General features: G+C 44.5%; 2 protein-coding genes across 2 annotated transcripts in view; both read right to left on the reverse strand.

The window, feature by feature from the left end:
• The window catches only part of LOC309558406 (uncharacterized protein), a gene marked incomplete at both ends in the record, with an annotated part of 107,411 nt that overhangs the window by 46,260 nt on the left and 46,202 nt on the right, over positions 1 to 14,949 (reverse strand). The window lies entirely within an intron of this gene.
• Positions 314 to 9,214, reverse strand: LOC309557877 (uncharacterized protein; the record flags this gene model as incomplete). Its single annotated transcript, XM_082260685.1, has 2 exons — positions 314 to 444; positions 8,896 to 9,214. The coding sequence occupies 2 exons, from the start codon at positions 9,212 to 9,214 to the stop codon at positions 314 to 316; spliced, it is 450 nt and encodes a 149-aa protein (XP_082116811.1).

A 14,949-nucleotide genomic window follows, 5' to 3' on the forward strand; every position in this document is an offset into this window, starting at 1 on the left:
ACCTTACGCTACCGACTGCGTGCTCTTCTGCCAAGCCCCTCCCCCCCCCCATCCAATGTTAGACAAAATATCTCTAGCTTGGCGTAAGATGATTTAGCAGTACTACACAAGAAACTTTGCAAATGCTATGTCTCTCAGCAGAGCGCGTTGTCACTGGTAGTATAACGGAAGATGTATATTTTGTACTAATGCTCACAGTTTATTTCCCTGTAATGCGTTGAGTTTCAATAAAATATTGTTTAAAAAACCAGCCCCCCACCTATTCTGGGAAAACAAACTGCCCCAAGGATACATCACCCAATACACAAATCACTTACCTGTACACAAAGATGGGGACAATGATGTCTGTGAAATTTGTTTCTGATTCTGAATCTTCTATGTCCTCCATTACAGGCTGGTATTTGTCCCTCCAATCAACTCTCTGTCCAATGGGGATGAAGTTTCCTGGAATTGACAAGACACAGAGAATGGGTTACACCAAAAGGTTTGGGTGCAAAAGTATTCATACCACTTAAATAGTTCAAACAAAATCTGCATGTGTTGTCAATGCCTTTCGAAGGCTCAAGCATGCCTCCTTCATCAGGGCTTAGGAGAAACAAAAGGTGGATTGGGAAGAATTCAACGCTGTGTGAACTGTTTTTAGTCACTCTCATCGGCAATTGGTTGTTACAGCCATAGGGGGAACTTGTTTTGGTGACAACTGTCTAAAAGGAGATATCCTTCACTTTGGAGAGATTTTGAAACATGCTTCTTCCAATTTCTCCATCACTACAGCAGAAAAAAAATATTAATGTGTCCCCATTAACTATTAGTAAATTGAACGTATGTTCCGAAGGTTTTCAAACAAAATATTGCAGGTGTGGGTCAAGCTTTAATACCTGCATGTAATGTAGATACACTAAAGCTACATAGCTAAACCAAACATAAATGAAGACGAGGCTAGACATGTGCAATTCCTTTCATTACAAATTTGTTTTCGGATGAAATTCGGCATATTCGTTCATTCAGGAGCATCCGAATTAACAAAAGACTCTTTTGAGGAATGCGGATATGTCGGGAGTCACTTTGGTTGGGGGGGCCCGTGGAACCCAGCATACCTTAGAGAGGTTGAGAGATCCCTCTCTCAGCTCCCTAGGCCCCTCTTATGTGTAAGTCACCATGTGTCTATTAGGGGCACAGGGTGACCGAGAAAATTATAGACTTAATGGACACTGAGAATATGGTTTGGATTACTTCAAATGTGACAGTAATATTTATCCACAATATACCTGAAGGAATATATAAAGACTCTGGGACTCTGGGCCTAGGATCCATGTTAAAGATCTAGCTGCCTATTGCCAATAGGGGACTGCTCTGCACAGTCAGACTCATAGCAGATGCTAATATCATCAGCTCAACCACCTGTCTTCCACACATTGTTGATTGCGCTGATTTACTTACCTATTGTCTACTGTGGGAATGTGTTTACACTTATAATAATGTGTATTGTATTTTGTAAAGCTCGATGACGGCAAGTCTGCTAGTTCATTAACTCACTGTCATCTGTTAGTTGCTGAGGGGAAAGTAGAATACTGTTTGTGTAAGTTGTTCCTTAGATATGTTAATTATATTTCTGTACACAGTTTCCTCTTCATATGATAATGTAATCAGGCACCTGACCTGGTGGGGGTAATCTGATAAGGAGGGGGATGTCCTCCTGTGTGGTATATATTGTGCGTGAGTCTGTTCAATAAAGGTCTCCAGATCTATACAAGCTATCCTTGGCTAGTTTTGTATGGAGCGCTGTAATATCTGATATCTATGTTCAAGACTGAAGGAAGCAGTAATCTGACAGAAGCACACAATCGCATTGTGGGGTCACGATTCTGTTACAGCGTACGAAAATTAATTGTCAGAAAGAAAATCTGAAAGAACAAAAAGATTCAACCTACAAGTTTGTTGAATCAATTACATTTGGATAATTTTGTTTTTCGTATTTTCATTCTTTTTGACTATTCGGTATTGCTGAATATAAAGAAATAATTGATGAATGCATTTGTATTCGGATTCATTCAACTTTCAGATGGGCAGTGTTAGTGTGTTATCTCTGGCCAATAAGCTTGTCCCTTATTCCCTTGTGTGTTTTTCTGTGTCAGACTGCATTCCATCCAGAGTCCAGACAAGGTGTGGTGGGCCGGTGGCACTGTTTTGTTGGATTTGTGAGTCTCTTGTGACACAGAGAGTGATAGATAAATTATTACGAATGCATTTGAAGTTACAAATGATCCAAAGTAATGAATGCCGCATCTCAACGAATGGAACGGAACAAATATGAATGCATCTGAGGTTACGAATGATCTAAAGTTATTAATGACGATCATATTAAATGATCCGATGAGAAAAAAAAAATGGAAAAAAAAAAAAAACAAATGAAACTAAAACAAAACAATTTTTTCGGCAGTGCACACATGTCTAGATGGGGCATTGGATTCCAATTCCTGGTAATTCAGTCAGATTATAACATTGCACAGTGGCTCTGATGAGGCTGCAAACCCCATTGAAGTCTATGGGACTCGAAACATGAAAAATCAAAAGTCCTAATTTTAAAGGCTTAAGTGCAAGTTATTGGGGACCCAGGTACTGCCCTGGGGGACACGTACCAATGTAAAAAAATTTTTTTAAAAACAATTGTTTTTACAGGAGCAGTGATTTTAATTATGCTTAAAGTGAAACAATAAAAATGAAAAATTCCTTTAAATATCGTGCCTGGGGGGTTCCCCTAATGTGCCTGTAAAATGGTGCATCTGTACGATGTATGGAGCCTGCTGCAGCAATACTGACATTGCTAAAGAAAAAAAATGTCATTTAAAATTGCTGGCGGCTGTAATGTATTGTCAGCTCGCGGCAATACAGATAAAAAAAAAAAATGAAAATGAAAAAAACAGAACCCCACACCAAAATTAATTAAAAAAAACAGCGTGGGGTCCCCTCCAAAATCCATACCAGACCCTTATCTGAGCAAGCAGCCTGGCTGGCCAGGATGGGGGGGCGAGTGAGCGCCCCCCCCCCCCGAGCCATTCCAGGCCACTTGCCCTCAACATGGGGAGGGTGCTTTGGGGTGCCCCCGGAAGCACCTTGTCCCCATGTTGATGAAGACAAGAGCCTATTTTGTTTTAGCAAAGAGCCTAGAGAATAAAATGGAGATCGTTGCAATACTTTATGTCACACCTGTATTTGCGCAGCAGTCTTACAAACACATTTTTTTTTTTTTTAAATACACTTTTTTTAAATTAAAATAAGAAAACAGTGAAGTTAGGCCCCATTTTTTTTTTTTTTTATGTGAAAGATAATGTTACGCTGAGTAAATAGATACCCAACATAACATGCTTCAAAATTGCGAACGCTCTGGAATGGTGACAACCATTTGTACTTAAAAATATCCATAGGGGGCGATTGTGTACAGGTTACCAGTTTAGAGTTACAAAGGAAGTCTGAGGCTAGAATTATTGCTCTCACTCTAACGATCGCGGCAATACCTCACATGTGTGATTTGAACACTGTTTACATATGTGGGCGCCTTGCATATGCGTTCGCTTCTGGGCGTGAGCTTGAAGGGACAGGGTGATTTCAATTTTTCTTTATTTTTTTCTGATTTATTTAAGAAAAAAAATGGGCCCTCTAAGGCCGTTGGGAGGAAGCAACGTTTGACGTCGCAACGGCCCTCCAAATCCATAGAGTGGAATGGGACAATCTTGCCCTCACTCGACTTCCTGCCTAGGAGGGGAAGGACCGAATTGTTTTCCCAGCTACCAATGGCTCTGGTAAGCGGGGAAAATGACCAGGAGGGGGGGGGCACCTCTCCCGCCACCCATAAAAGTGATCCTGCGGCAAATCTGCCGCTGGGATCACTTTTATGTGAAAGAGGAACACCCGCCCTGTAAGAAAATACCGGGGTTATGGCAGCTATCTTCTGCCATAACACCGGTATTTAACGTCGTCAAAGAACCGACGAAAAACTGCGACGAGCGGTCTGGAAGTTGTTGAACAGCATTTATTCTTTGTAAATGTCGGTGTTACTGTAGTGGGTTGTATTCATCGTACAGAGGCACCAATTTACAGACAGGGTCATGGCTTTCCCAAGCATGTTATTTAACCACTTCAGTACCGCGATATTGCCCTGCGGCACGCAACTGGGGCAATCTGTGACCGTTTTGTCCTTCAGACACAGCTGATCACATATCTGAGTAAATGGCCAATCACAGCAGCCCTTTACCATGTGTCCAATAACAGCTGATCACATGAAAACATACTTGCCAGTTATTGGCAGTCCTCTCCTTGTGTGCTTTCACAGAGCGAGGAAGAAGAGCTGGTTACAGGCAAGTCTAACAGGGCACATTTACACTGATAATCAGGGCACTGGTTATTAGTGTCCTGATTATCAGTGCAGCCCCATCAGTGCCAATCAGTGCCACCTATCAGTGCCGCCTATCAGTACCCATCAGTGCACCCTCATCAGGGCCGTCTCATCAGTGCCCATCAGTGCAGTCTCATCATTGGCCATCAGTGCACCCTTATCAGGGCTGCCTCATCAGTGCCCATCAGTGCACCCTCATCAGTTCCCATCAGTGCACCCTCATCAGTACAGCCTCATAAGTACCCATCGGTGCAGCCTCCTCATTGCCCATCAGTGCAGCCTCATCAGTGCCCATCAGTGCACCCTTATCAGGGCTGCCTCATCAGTGCCCATCAGTGCACCCTCATCAGTGCCCATCAGTGCACCCTCATCACTGCAGCCTCATCAGTGCCCATCAGTGCACCCTCATCAGTACAGCCTCATAAGTGCCCATCGGTGCAGCCTCCTCAGTGCCCATCAGTGCAGCCTCATCAGTGCCCATCAGTGCAGCCTCATCAGTGAAAGCACAAAAAAATAGTCCAGCCCTCAAAAATCACAGGACCTGCACCCCTTCAGTGTTAAAAAAAGAGATGGAATGTGGAGCACCAGGATAAATGCTAACATTTGCAAACGGACAAAAAATAATCACTTTGTAGCACTAGATGAACCCAAAAGGGTTGGTGTCGATGACAGCACACAAAGTAAAAGATGGTGCAACACCCTCTGATAATGTAAAGAAACCTTTAAAAAAAAGTTAGCAATGGACAGTATTTGAACAATGACAAACTTAAAATCAGAAACCTCCAAAATGTGACGTGGAACCCAAAGGATTGGAAGTGACTCACAGTTAGCTCGCTGGGGGGAGCATGTTGACAACCAGGTCAGCGCAGCAGCATAGGTGGCCTCACTATGATCCTGGCCGTGAAGATGGAGAAGTCTCCAGGGGAAGGAACGTGGAGAGGGAGACCCAGGTCACAAGGTCCCCGGGCAAGGAGGAGCGCGATGTGGTGGAGGAACGCGTCTCTGTGACTGGTCCTGAGCTCCATGGTGGATTCGCACCAGGACAGGTGCCAGACATGACATCACACTCTGGGAAGGAAGCCGACCAGGATAAGGCTTGAGCCGCAGGTGGTGAACAGGCTGAAACCACTGGTGAACATCAGGTCCTTGGAGGGAGGCCAACCAAAACGGGGCCCAAGCCGCAGACGATAGCTGGCTAGGACCACTGATGGAGCACAGATCACAGATGTGGAGGGGGAGAAACCAGGCAGCCTCATCAGTGCCCATCAGTGCAGCCTCATCGGTGCCCATCAGTGCAGCCTCATCAGTGCCAATCAGTGCAGCCTCATCAGTGCCCAACAATGCAGGCTATCAGTGCCTATCAGTGCAGCCTCATCAGTGCCCAACAATGCAGGCTATCAGTGCCTATCAGTGCATCCTTGTCAGTGCCCAACAATGCAGGCTATCAGTGCCTATCAGTGCAGCCTCATCAGTGCCCAACAATGCAGGCTATCAGTGCCTATCAGTGCATCCTTGTCAGTGCCCATTAATGCAGGCAAGAAGCTTTGAAAGTCCGGCAAGATACGCCAGACCTTCAGAGCGCATGCGCCACTGGTGTCTCCTAATATCTCCTAAACCGTGCAGGTTAACTGGTTGCTGACCGCTTACTGCATATTTACTGCAGCAGTGTGTCTCTCCCTGGCAAACCGACGTAGGGCTACGTCGGTCGCTTGGGGGCAGCTAGGGGGAGAGTGCACGCCGCTCATCAGTGGGCAGGTGGCTCCGATTGCCACCTGACAACTGCGATCGCTCCCCGCTGAGATAGAAGGACGGTCGGCTGTTGTAAACACAGCTGACCGTTCTGCTCCCTGAAATGATCATAGAGCCTATGTGATCCTTCTATATAGGATGACAGGTCTCTATGATCATTCCACAAGCCACGCCCCCCACAGTTAGAAACACGCCCCTAAGTACACATTTAACCCCTTGATCACCCATACTGTTAACCCCTTCCCTGCCAGTGTCATTATTACAGTGACAGTGCATATTCTTAGCACTGATTACTGTAGTAATGTCACTGGTACCCCCCAGAAGTGTCAAAAATGTCAGTCACATCAGTGCCCAACAATGCAGGCTATCAGTGCCTATCAGTGCATCCTTGTCAGTGCCCAACAATGCAGGCTATCAGTGCCTATCAGTGCAGCCTCATCAGTGCCCAACAATGCAGGCTATCAGTGCCTATCAGTGCATCCTTGTCAGTGCCCATTAATGCAGGCAAGAAGCTTTGCCTATCAGTGCATCCTTGTCAGTGCCCAACAATGCAGGCTATCAGTGCCTATCAGTGCAGCCTCATCAGTGCCCAACAATACCCCCCAGAAGTGTCAAAAATGTCAGTCAGGGGTCCGATCTGTCCGCCTTAATGTCGCAGTCCCGCAAAAAAAATTGCAGATCGCCGCCAATACTAGTAAAAACAATAAAAATGACATAAATCTTTCCCGTAGTTTGTAGACGCGTTAACTTTTGCACAAACCAATCAAAATACGCTTATTGGGATTTTTTTACCAAAAATATGTAGCAGAAAACAAATTGGCCTAAAATGTTAAAGAATTTTGATTTTTTATTTTTTTTTTCTTTATGAATGTTATATAGCAGAATTTGAAAAATATTGGGTTTTTTTTTTTTTTTTCAGAATTGTCGCTTTTTTTTTGTATAGAGCCCAAAAAATAAAAATCACAGAGATGATCAAATACCACCAAAAGAAAGCTCTATTTGTGGGCAAAAAAAAGGACATCAATTTTATTTGGGTACAGCGTCCCACGACCGCGCAATTGTCCGTTAAAGTAATGCAGTGCTGAATCGCAAAATATGGCCTGGTCATTAAGGGGGGGAATCTTCTGGCCCAGAAGTGGTTTAGGAAATATTCATTTTACCTACAGGTAATCCTTATTATAGGCTTACCTGTAGGTAAAAGTTAAAAAGTGGATACTACCATTTTAAAGCATTACAAAACACAGCTCCCTGCCAATTATAATTTTTTTCAACATTTTTTTTTCTTTTGCCTTGGTATATGTTGCCCAGGGCAGTGCCAAGGCCCCTCCCCCATACCATTTGTATGAAAATACCTTGCCCATTGGCCTAGAAATCGGCATTACTATTTTTAACAACCAGCTATTATTAACTTAAATGGGGTTCAGATTTGGCACCCAAACTTTAGTTATGTTCGCTGAATCCGCCTCAAACCAAATCCAGGTATGTTCAGCTCATTACTTCTACTGAGTACTGGTTCTGTGACCTATACAAACAAATACGGGTGACCTATATCTTTCAAGTTATATCATGATAAATCATGATAAAAATCATACAAAAATGGGGTTCACTTGTGGTAAATGTGGAATTCCACATTTACCACAAGTGAACCCCATTTTTGTATGATTTTTATCATGATTTATCAAATATGTCATATATGTCATATTTGTCATATATTAGATATGAGCTGCCTTGGTCAATAGAGGCATCGGGGCTCTAGTGGTTAATCAACTCTGTCTTATTGACTTTTGTGCATGAATTTATCATGTTTTATTAAATACATGTATATTGTTATATTTTGTACGCATATATGTAATAAATGATATTTTTTTAGATGATTGTTGTACTTATTTCCATCAAGATCAGCACCTATTATTAGCCTTCAAAGTCCCAATTTTTTCGAGAGGTTGAGAGACCCCATTGTTTTGTGGGACTCTCTCATTCCCCTCTTCCTCCTACTCAATTGTATTTACAGGGATGTGGCAATAGTAGGATATAGAGTATCTCTCATTCTTTTTTAGGTTTTATTGCACCTATTTACACCTTGAACTTTATTTATATTTCCATATTCCATGTTTTCTATGGTCACACCTGAGCACATTTCACACTTTATTCACGTCATGTTAGCAGATATTTTTGCACATAAGATTGTTGCTTTTATCCTACCTACCTTCATGTCTGTGAATGTGTCTTCACTCTCCAGGGGTCCTTCTCTGCTCTGCCGTGGCGGCCGGCGCCGACGAGGTGCTGCCGAGAACGAGCGCTTCGGATTTCAAAATTACGCCATTAGGTAACTGTGCATGCGCCTGCCCGGCAGAGCTTGTACTAGCTTCCTCCAACCCTGGCAGGCGTCATAACGGCCAATGCGCCGTTACGATGTCGGCCTGCAAGCATTTTTTTTTTTTTTTTACGGGCACCGGCTGCCCATAACGGGCATTTACGGGCAGCCCAATTAACGGGCGCTTTCCGGGACAATGTATATTACCTGGGACAGGCTCCTATTTGCTGGGACTGTCCCGGCAAAAACGGGACAGTTGGCAAATATGGACTATGACAGCCATGTTATGGTCTGCTAAGTAGCAACCAACAAAGGGTTACAGGAAAGCTACAGAGCGGACATTTTTGATAATTATTTTTGGCAAAATCTCATTTCATGGCTTTCGTTTGGCTAGCTAACCACTCCTGTAGCCTTTGGGGGAATTGTGAATGTTACTCACCAAGCTGGGCGTACACTTCAGCTCTTTGAAAATCGTTAAATTTGTTGTAGCCTCTGTTGTCTACGATGGTAATCCGGTCGGTGAGCGGATAGGCATTTCTTATCATGGTGCATCCTTCTGGAGTTTCTCGGGCCTCAGCATGTTCCGTGAAGTTCTCAACATCTTCCAGGACGTACTTACAGGAATTGATGAAGGAAGATTTTCCATGGCCAGTAAAGCCAAACAGCTGTAGAAGGACCCTCTCATATCCCTGATTGCCCAGATCTCCATCATCCAGGCTGAAGTTCCTTATGTTGTCCTTCAACTGTCGAATATCCATGTTTTTTTTTTTTTTTTTCTCTCTTTTGGTAGTTTTCTCTTTTCCTCAGTTCTTTTTTATTTTCTGTGTTAGAACTTCATAGAACGTCGTAGCAAAGAGTTTTCTTTCTGTTTCAGGTGACAACAAAATGAGAACGACAGGAAAGAAGTGGTAATTTTAGCCCGTAGCAAAACATTTTAAAAAGAACAGGGTAATGAAATACTCAAAGTACTAAAATTTTATTAAACAAAATTACACAAAATGCTTTTTTAGCCACTTCAGCTCCGGAAGATTTTACCCACCCCCCCCCCCCCCCCCCCTTCTCGACCAGCCAATTTTTTGGTGATTCGGCACTGCATTTTAACGGACAATTGCACGGTCGTAGGACGCTGTACCCAAATAAAATTGATGTCCTTTTTTCCCACAAACAGAGCTTTCTTTTGGTGGTATTTGATCCCCTGTGTGGCTTTTTTTTTTTTTTTTGCGCTATAAACAAAAAAAAAAAAAAACGACAAGTTTGAAAAAAAAAAAAAACAATATTTTTTACTTTCTGCTATAAAACATTCCCAATAAAAAAAAAAAAATTTAGAAAATCAAATTTCTTCATCAGTTTAGATCAATTTGTATTCTGCTACATATTTTTGGTTAAAAAAAATCCCAAAAAGCGTATATAGATTCGTTTGCGCAAAAGTTATAGCATCTACAAACTATGGGATAGATTTATGGAATTTATTTATTTTTTATTGTTTTTACTAGTAATGGCAGCGATCAGCGATTTTTAGCAGAACTGCAACATTGCGGCGGATAAATCTGACACTAATTGATACTTTTTGGGGACCAGTGACACCAATACAGTGATCAGTGCTAAAAAAAAAAAAAAAATGCACAGTCACTGTATAAATGACACTGGCAGGGAAGGGTTTAACATTAGGGGCGATCAAAGGGTTAAGTGTGCTCCTAGGAAGTGCTTTCTAACTTTAGGGGGATGGACTACCTGCAGGAAGAGAGACATCTGTGTTCCTGACTATGTAATAAAAAGAGGAAAAATGGGGAGGGAAGGGGGAAGAGGATAAGGGGATTGCGGGACTTTAACCACTTTACGTCCGCTCACAGTAATATTACTGCGGCAGAGTGGCTCGTTATCGTCTGACGACGTAGTATTAACGTCGTCAGACACTCCCCCTTCTGGGCGGCGCTTGCGCGCCGCCGGAGGCTCGCTCCCGCTGTTTTCATTCACAGCGGGAGTCGGGCCAGGGGAGGAGCAGCGGCGATCGCCGCTGCTCTTACCCGATCGTCGGGGATCGAGTCTGGATATCCGCCCGCTGTGTGTAAACACAAGCGGGCGGATCTCCATAGTGACAGGGAGTGACAGATTGCAGGGTTCAGCATAGCTGGACATCCGATCTGTCCATGACTCACTCAGTCATCTCCCCCCCTACACGTCAGTAAGCACCAGGCATACATTAACCCCTCCCTCTCCAATAAAATTAACCCCTTCCCTGCCAGTGTCATTTTTACAGTAACAGTGCATATGTATAGCACTGATTACTGCAGTAATGTCACTGGTACCCCCAAAAGTGTCAAAAATGTCACTCAAGGGTCCGATCTGTCCGCTGCAATGTCGCAGTCCCGCAAAAAAAATCGCAGATCGCCGCCATTACGCGTTAAAAAAAAAAACACCAAAAATGACAGAAATCTTTCCCTTTGTTAGTAAACGCAATAACTTTTGCGCAAACCAATCAAAATACGCTTATTGCGATTTTTTTTACCAAACATAGGTAGCAGAAAACAAATTGGCCAAAAATTTTTTAAAAAATTGGTTTTTACATCTTTTTTGGGGGGAATTTCATATAAAAAAATGTTAATATTGTTATTTTTTCAAAATAAACGCTCTTTTTTTGTTTATAGCGCAAAAAGTAAAAATCGCACAGGTGATCAAACACCACCAAAAGAAAGCTCTGTTTGTGGGAAAAAAAGGACGTAAATTTCGTTTGGGTACGGCGTCGCACGACCGCGCAATTGTCAGTTGAAGTCGCACAGCGCCGAATGGCAAAAAGTGGCCTGGACGGAATACAGCAAAATCCTCCGGTGGTAAAGTGGTTAAATGAGACTCGTGCAATTGAATCTCCATCCCTATATGCGTGTGCATTAATGGGAACACATGGTGTTGAAAAGGGTTGGGACTTTAGATGAGGTGTGCACCAGTGTATATTAATAGTAATAATGGTACAAAAACCTGTGCTGATAAGCATAGAAAAGTTCCTGACTAGTTGGAACACAAGATCTCTCTCTCCTTGTCTAAAAGAACGGCAGTCTGCCTTGTTTACATCATTCTCCTGAACGATCGCCGGTGGCTGGCGACCATCGTGGCCGCTGGACTCACTGATTGGCTGCCACTGTGTCTAATCACAGTTGGAGCTCGGCTCCAGAGGTGTGCGCGCACCCCCCCTAGAGCTTTTGTAAAAAATCAGGTATAGGTACGTGATTTTGTGCTTAACCACTTGCCGACCGCTCACATTGAGCGTACTGCGGCAAAGTGGTTCGTTATCGTCCAGCGGAGTAGACCTACGTCGCTGGACTCCTATCCTCGTGGGCGGCGCGCGCACGCCGCCGGAGGCTCTCTCCCGCTTTATTCAGTTACAGCGGGAGTCGGGCCAGGGGAGGAGCGGCTGTGATCACCCCGATCGTCGGGGATCGAGTGAGGAGATCCGCCCGCTTGTGTAAACAGAGCGGGCGGATCTCCTCAGTGACAAACAGTGACAGATTGCAGGATTCAGCATAGCTGAACATGCGATCTGTCCCTGTGTCACTCAGTCACCTCCCCCCACACACGTCAGTAAGCACCAGGCATACATTAACCCCTCCCTCTCCAATAAAATTAACCCCTTTCCTGCCAGTGTCATTATTACAGTAACAGTGCATATTTATAGCACTGATTATTGTAGTAATGTCACTGGTACCCCCAAAATTTTGTTCGTTTTCATCCGATCTTATCCAATTGGATTTCCCAGACGGATGTAAAATAGGATTTCCATCCGTCCGGGCTTCACAGACAGGATCGGATCGGATAGCAGCGGGTGTCAGCAGAGATGTCTCCTCTGACATCCGCCGCTCCATAGGGCTGTATGGAGCATTCAATCAGATCCGCCTGAAAAGCTGACAGGCAGACCTGATCGGAAAGCCCGTGTGAAAGGGGCCTTACAAAGGTAAATGAATTGGTGGTCAGTGGTCTTTTCCCTTGTCAGCCCCTTTGGCTGAATGGTCCAGTGCACACTCACTGCCTCTTTACAAGATTTGAATCTCGAGACCTTTTATTCTCTTTATGAGATTGTAATCCCAAGGCTTGTAGGCAGGGCAGCTGATAGGGGGGTCCCCCAGTACTCCTGTATGGGCCCGGGCACGCAGGGGGGCCCCAACAGTAGGGGAATCGGTGTGGTCGGGCAGAGGGGCAATTACAGAAGGAAGCCCTGTGCCGCTCTCTGCAACAGTTGAAAGCCAGTTTCTCCCCCTCCTGCCAGCTTTCTGCTGCTGTGGGGAGAGACACAGATACAGGGAATCATTCCTGTAATTGCTTCCCTGTTCTTCCTGCTTCTGATCCCCCCCCCCCTTCTTATGCGCCCCCTTTTACTCTGCTCCCCCCCCCCCCCCACAGCGCTGCAGGCTTCCTTTTACTGTGAAAAAATAATGTATAAAAGAGAAAGAAAAGAATATTTAAACATTGTAATAAATCATTAAAGAAAACTGTAAAAAAAAAAAGAAAAGTTGTAAACATTTTTAACATTTAAAAAAAATGTACAATTTTTTTTTTAAATGTAAAAAAACAAATTAAAAGGGCTGATTTACACAGATTCTCTGTTATGTTTGTGTCCTCTAATAATGATTTTAGTGTATTGTGTATTTTGAAGGGGAAAATATTTTCTTGATATTTTTGAGGGGGGCCCTGCCAGGTAGGCTGTAGGGCCCCGTGATTTGTAACAGCAGCCCTGCTTGTAGGGGGCACTTGTCATGCGCACACTGGCATAGTCACCAACATTGGAAAAAAATTTCCAGGAACACTTTGCAGCACAGGTATCAATTACTTACCGCACCCACGTCCCGGAAGCTCCTCCCACTCCGCATAATTAATCTTCTTATCATCAGATTATAGGATCTACTCAATAGAATTACAGGAAATGAAAAAGGGAATTTCAAACTTAAAGCGGAGTTCCACCCAAAAGTGGAACTTCCGCTTTAGGCAGTTCTAACCCCCGGACATGCCACATTTGGCATGTCATTTTTTTGGGGGGGAGCGGGTACCTAGTTCTGACAGGTACCCGCTCCCACTTCCGCTCAGAGCACCGCGGCGCCCTGAGCGGAAGTTCTCCTCTCCCCCTCCCTCCCTGCAATCTTCTGGGACATGTCAGAGGTCCCAGAAGATTGCCGGCAAATCACGACGCGTAGCGCAACTCGCGCATGCGCAGTGCGTACCCGGCTGTGAACCCGAAAACTATCACAGCTGGGTGCCCACACCAGTGATGCCGGCGCCGCAGACAGAGAGGGAGAAGAGCGAGGCTTTGGGCGGCCGCATCGCTGGACGGTTGGACAGGTGAGTGAATGGCTGGAACTCCACTTTAAGGCCACAGTAGCAGAGTTGGAATAATTCTTCCATTCAGCTGCACTACTTCTGTGTAACATTTATGGGCAGCCCGATTAACGGGCGCTTCCAGGGACAATGTAAATTACCTGGGACAGGCTCCTGTTTGCCGGGACTGTCCCGGCAAAAACAGGACAGTTGGCAAGTATGCACTGGGTCCTATAGGACCCTGTGTAGATCAATGGATCAATGCAGAAAATGAAAGTGAAACAACAGTGTAGTAAAAGAAAGAGAGAGATTAAAGGAGAGATTTTCTCCCAGGGTTAGTACTCATTTCAAGTGCCATTTAACCTCATTTCACACGCACACAGGGCCGGATTAAGAGCATCATGGGCTTGGTGCTGAGGATTTTGAAGGGCCTTAAGGGCCGTGCCTTGGCATGCACCCAGAGGAGGAAGGGTGCAGCCATGCATGCCTAATTCAACATGGGATGCTGTCTCTGAAGCCCATAAACACATCCATGCATCGGCAACTGTCCCTCCTTGTCCGGCCTTCGCGCTGTGTGGGGAGGTTCTGAGGGTGCTGCCTGGGGAAGCGAGCATAGAAGCCAGACTTCTGTGTTTACAAGTGACAGAAGTGCGGTAACAGTGAATATGGCCAACCCGGGGCCTATATTAAGGTAGGGGCCTGGAGCTACAGCTCCAATAGCCCCTACGTTAATCTGGCCCTGCACTCACACACTCACAATTTCTTACGCTCAGCAAGGGGTTTCACTTACCACAAAAGCACCTCTGCCTTCACTCCCTCACCTTCCCATAACCCCTCCGTTGGACTGGTCAGGCGTTAAAGTGGTTGTAAACCAACCTTTATAACTTTTACCTATAGGTAAGCCTTTATTAACCACTTTACAACCGGAGGATTTTGCTGTCTTCCGTCCAGGCCACTTTTTGCGATTCGGCGCTGTGCGACTTCAACTGACAATTGCGCGGTCGTGCGACGCCGTACCCAAACGAAATTTACGTCCTTTTTTTCCCACAAACAGAGCTTTCTTTTGGTGGTATTTGATCACCTGTGCGATTTTTACTTTTTGCGCTATAAACAAAAAAAGAGCGTTTATTTTGAAAAAATAACAATATTTTTCACATTTTTTTATATGAAATTCCCCCCAAAAAAGATGTAAAAA

The sequence above is a fragment of the Pelophylax lessonae genome (genome assembly GCF_965119305.1).
Source record: "Pelophylax lessonae genome assembly, chromosome: 6".
NCBI classification, from domain to species: Eukaryota; Metazoa; Chordata; class Amphibia; order Anura; family Ranidae; genus Pelophylax; species Pelophylax lessonae.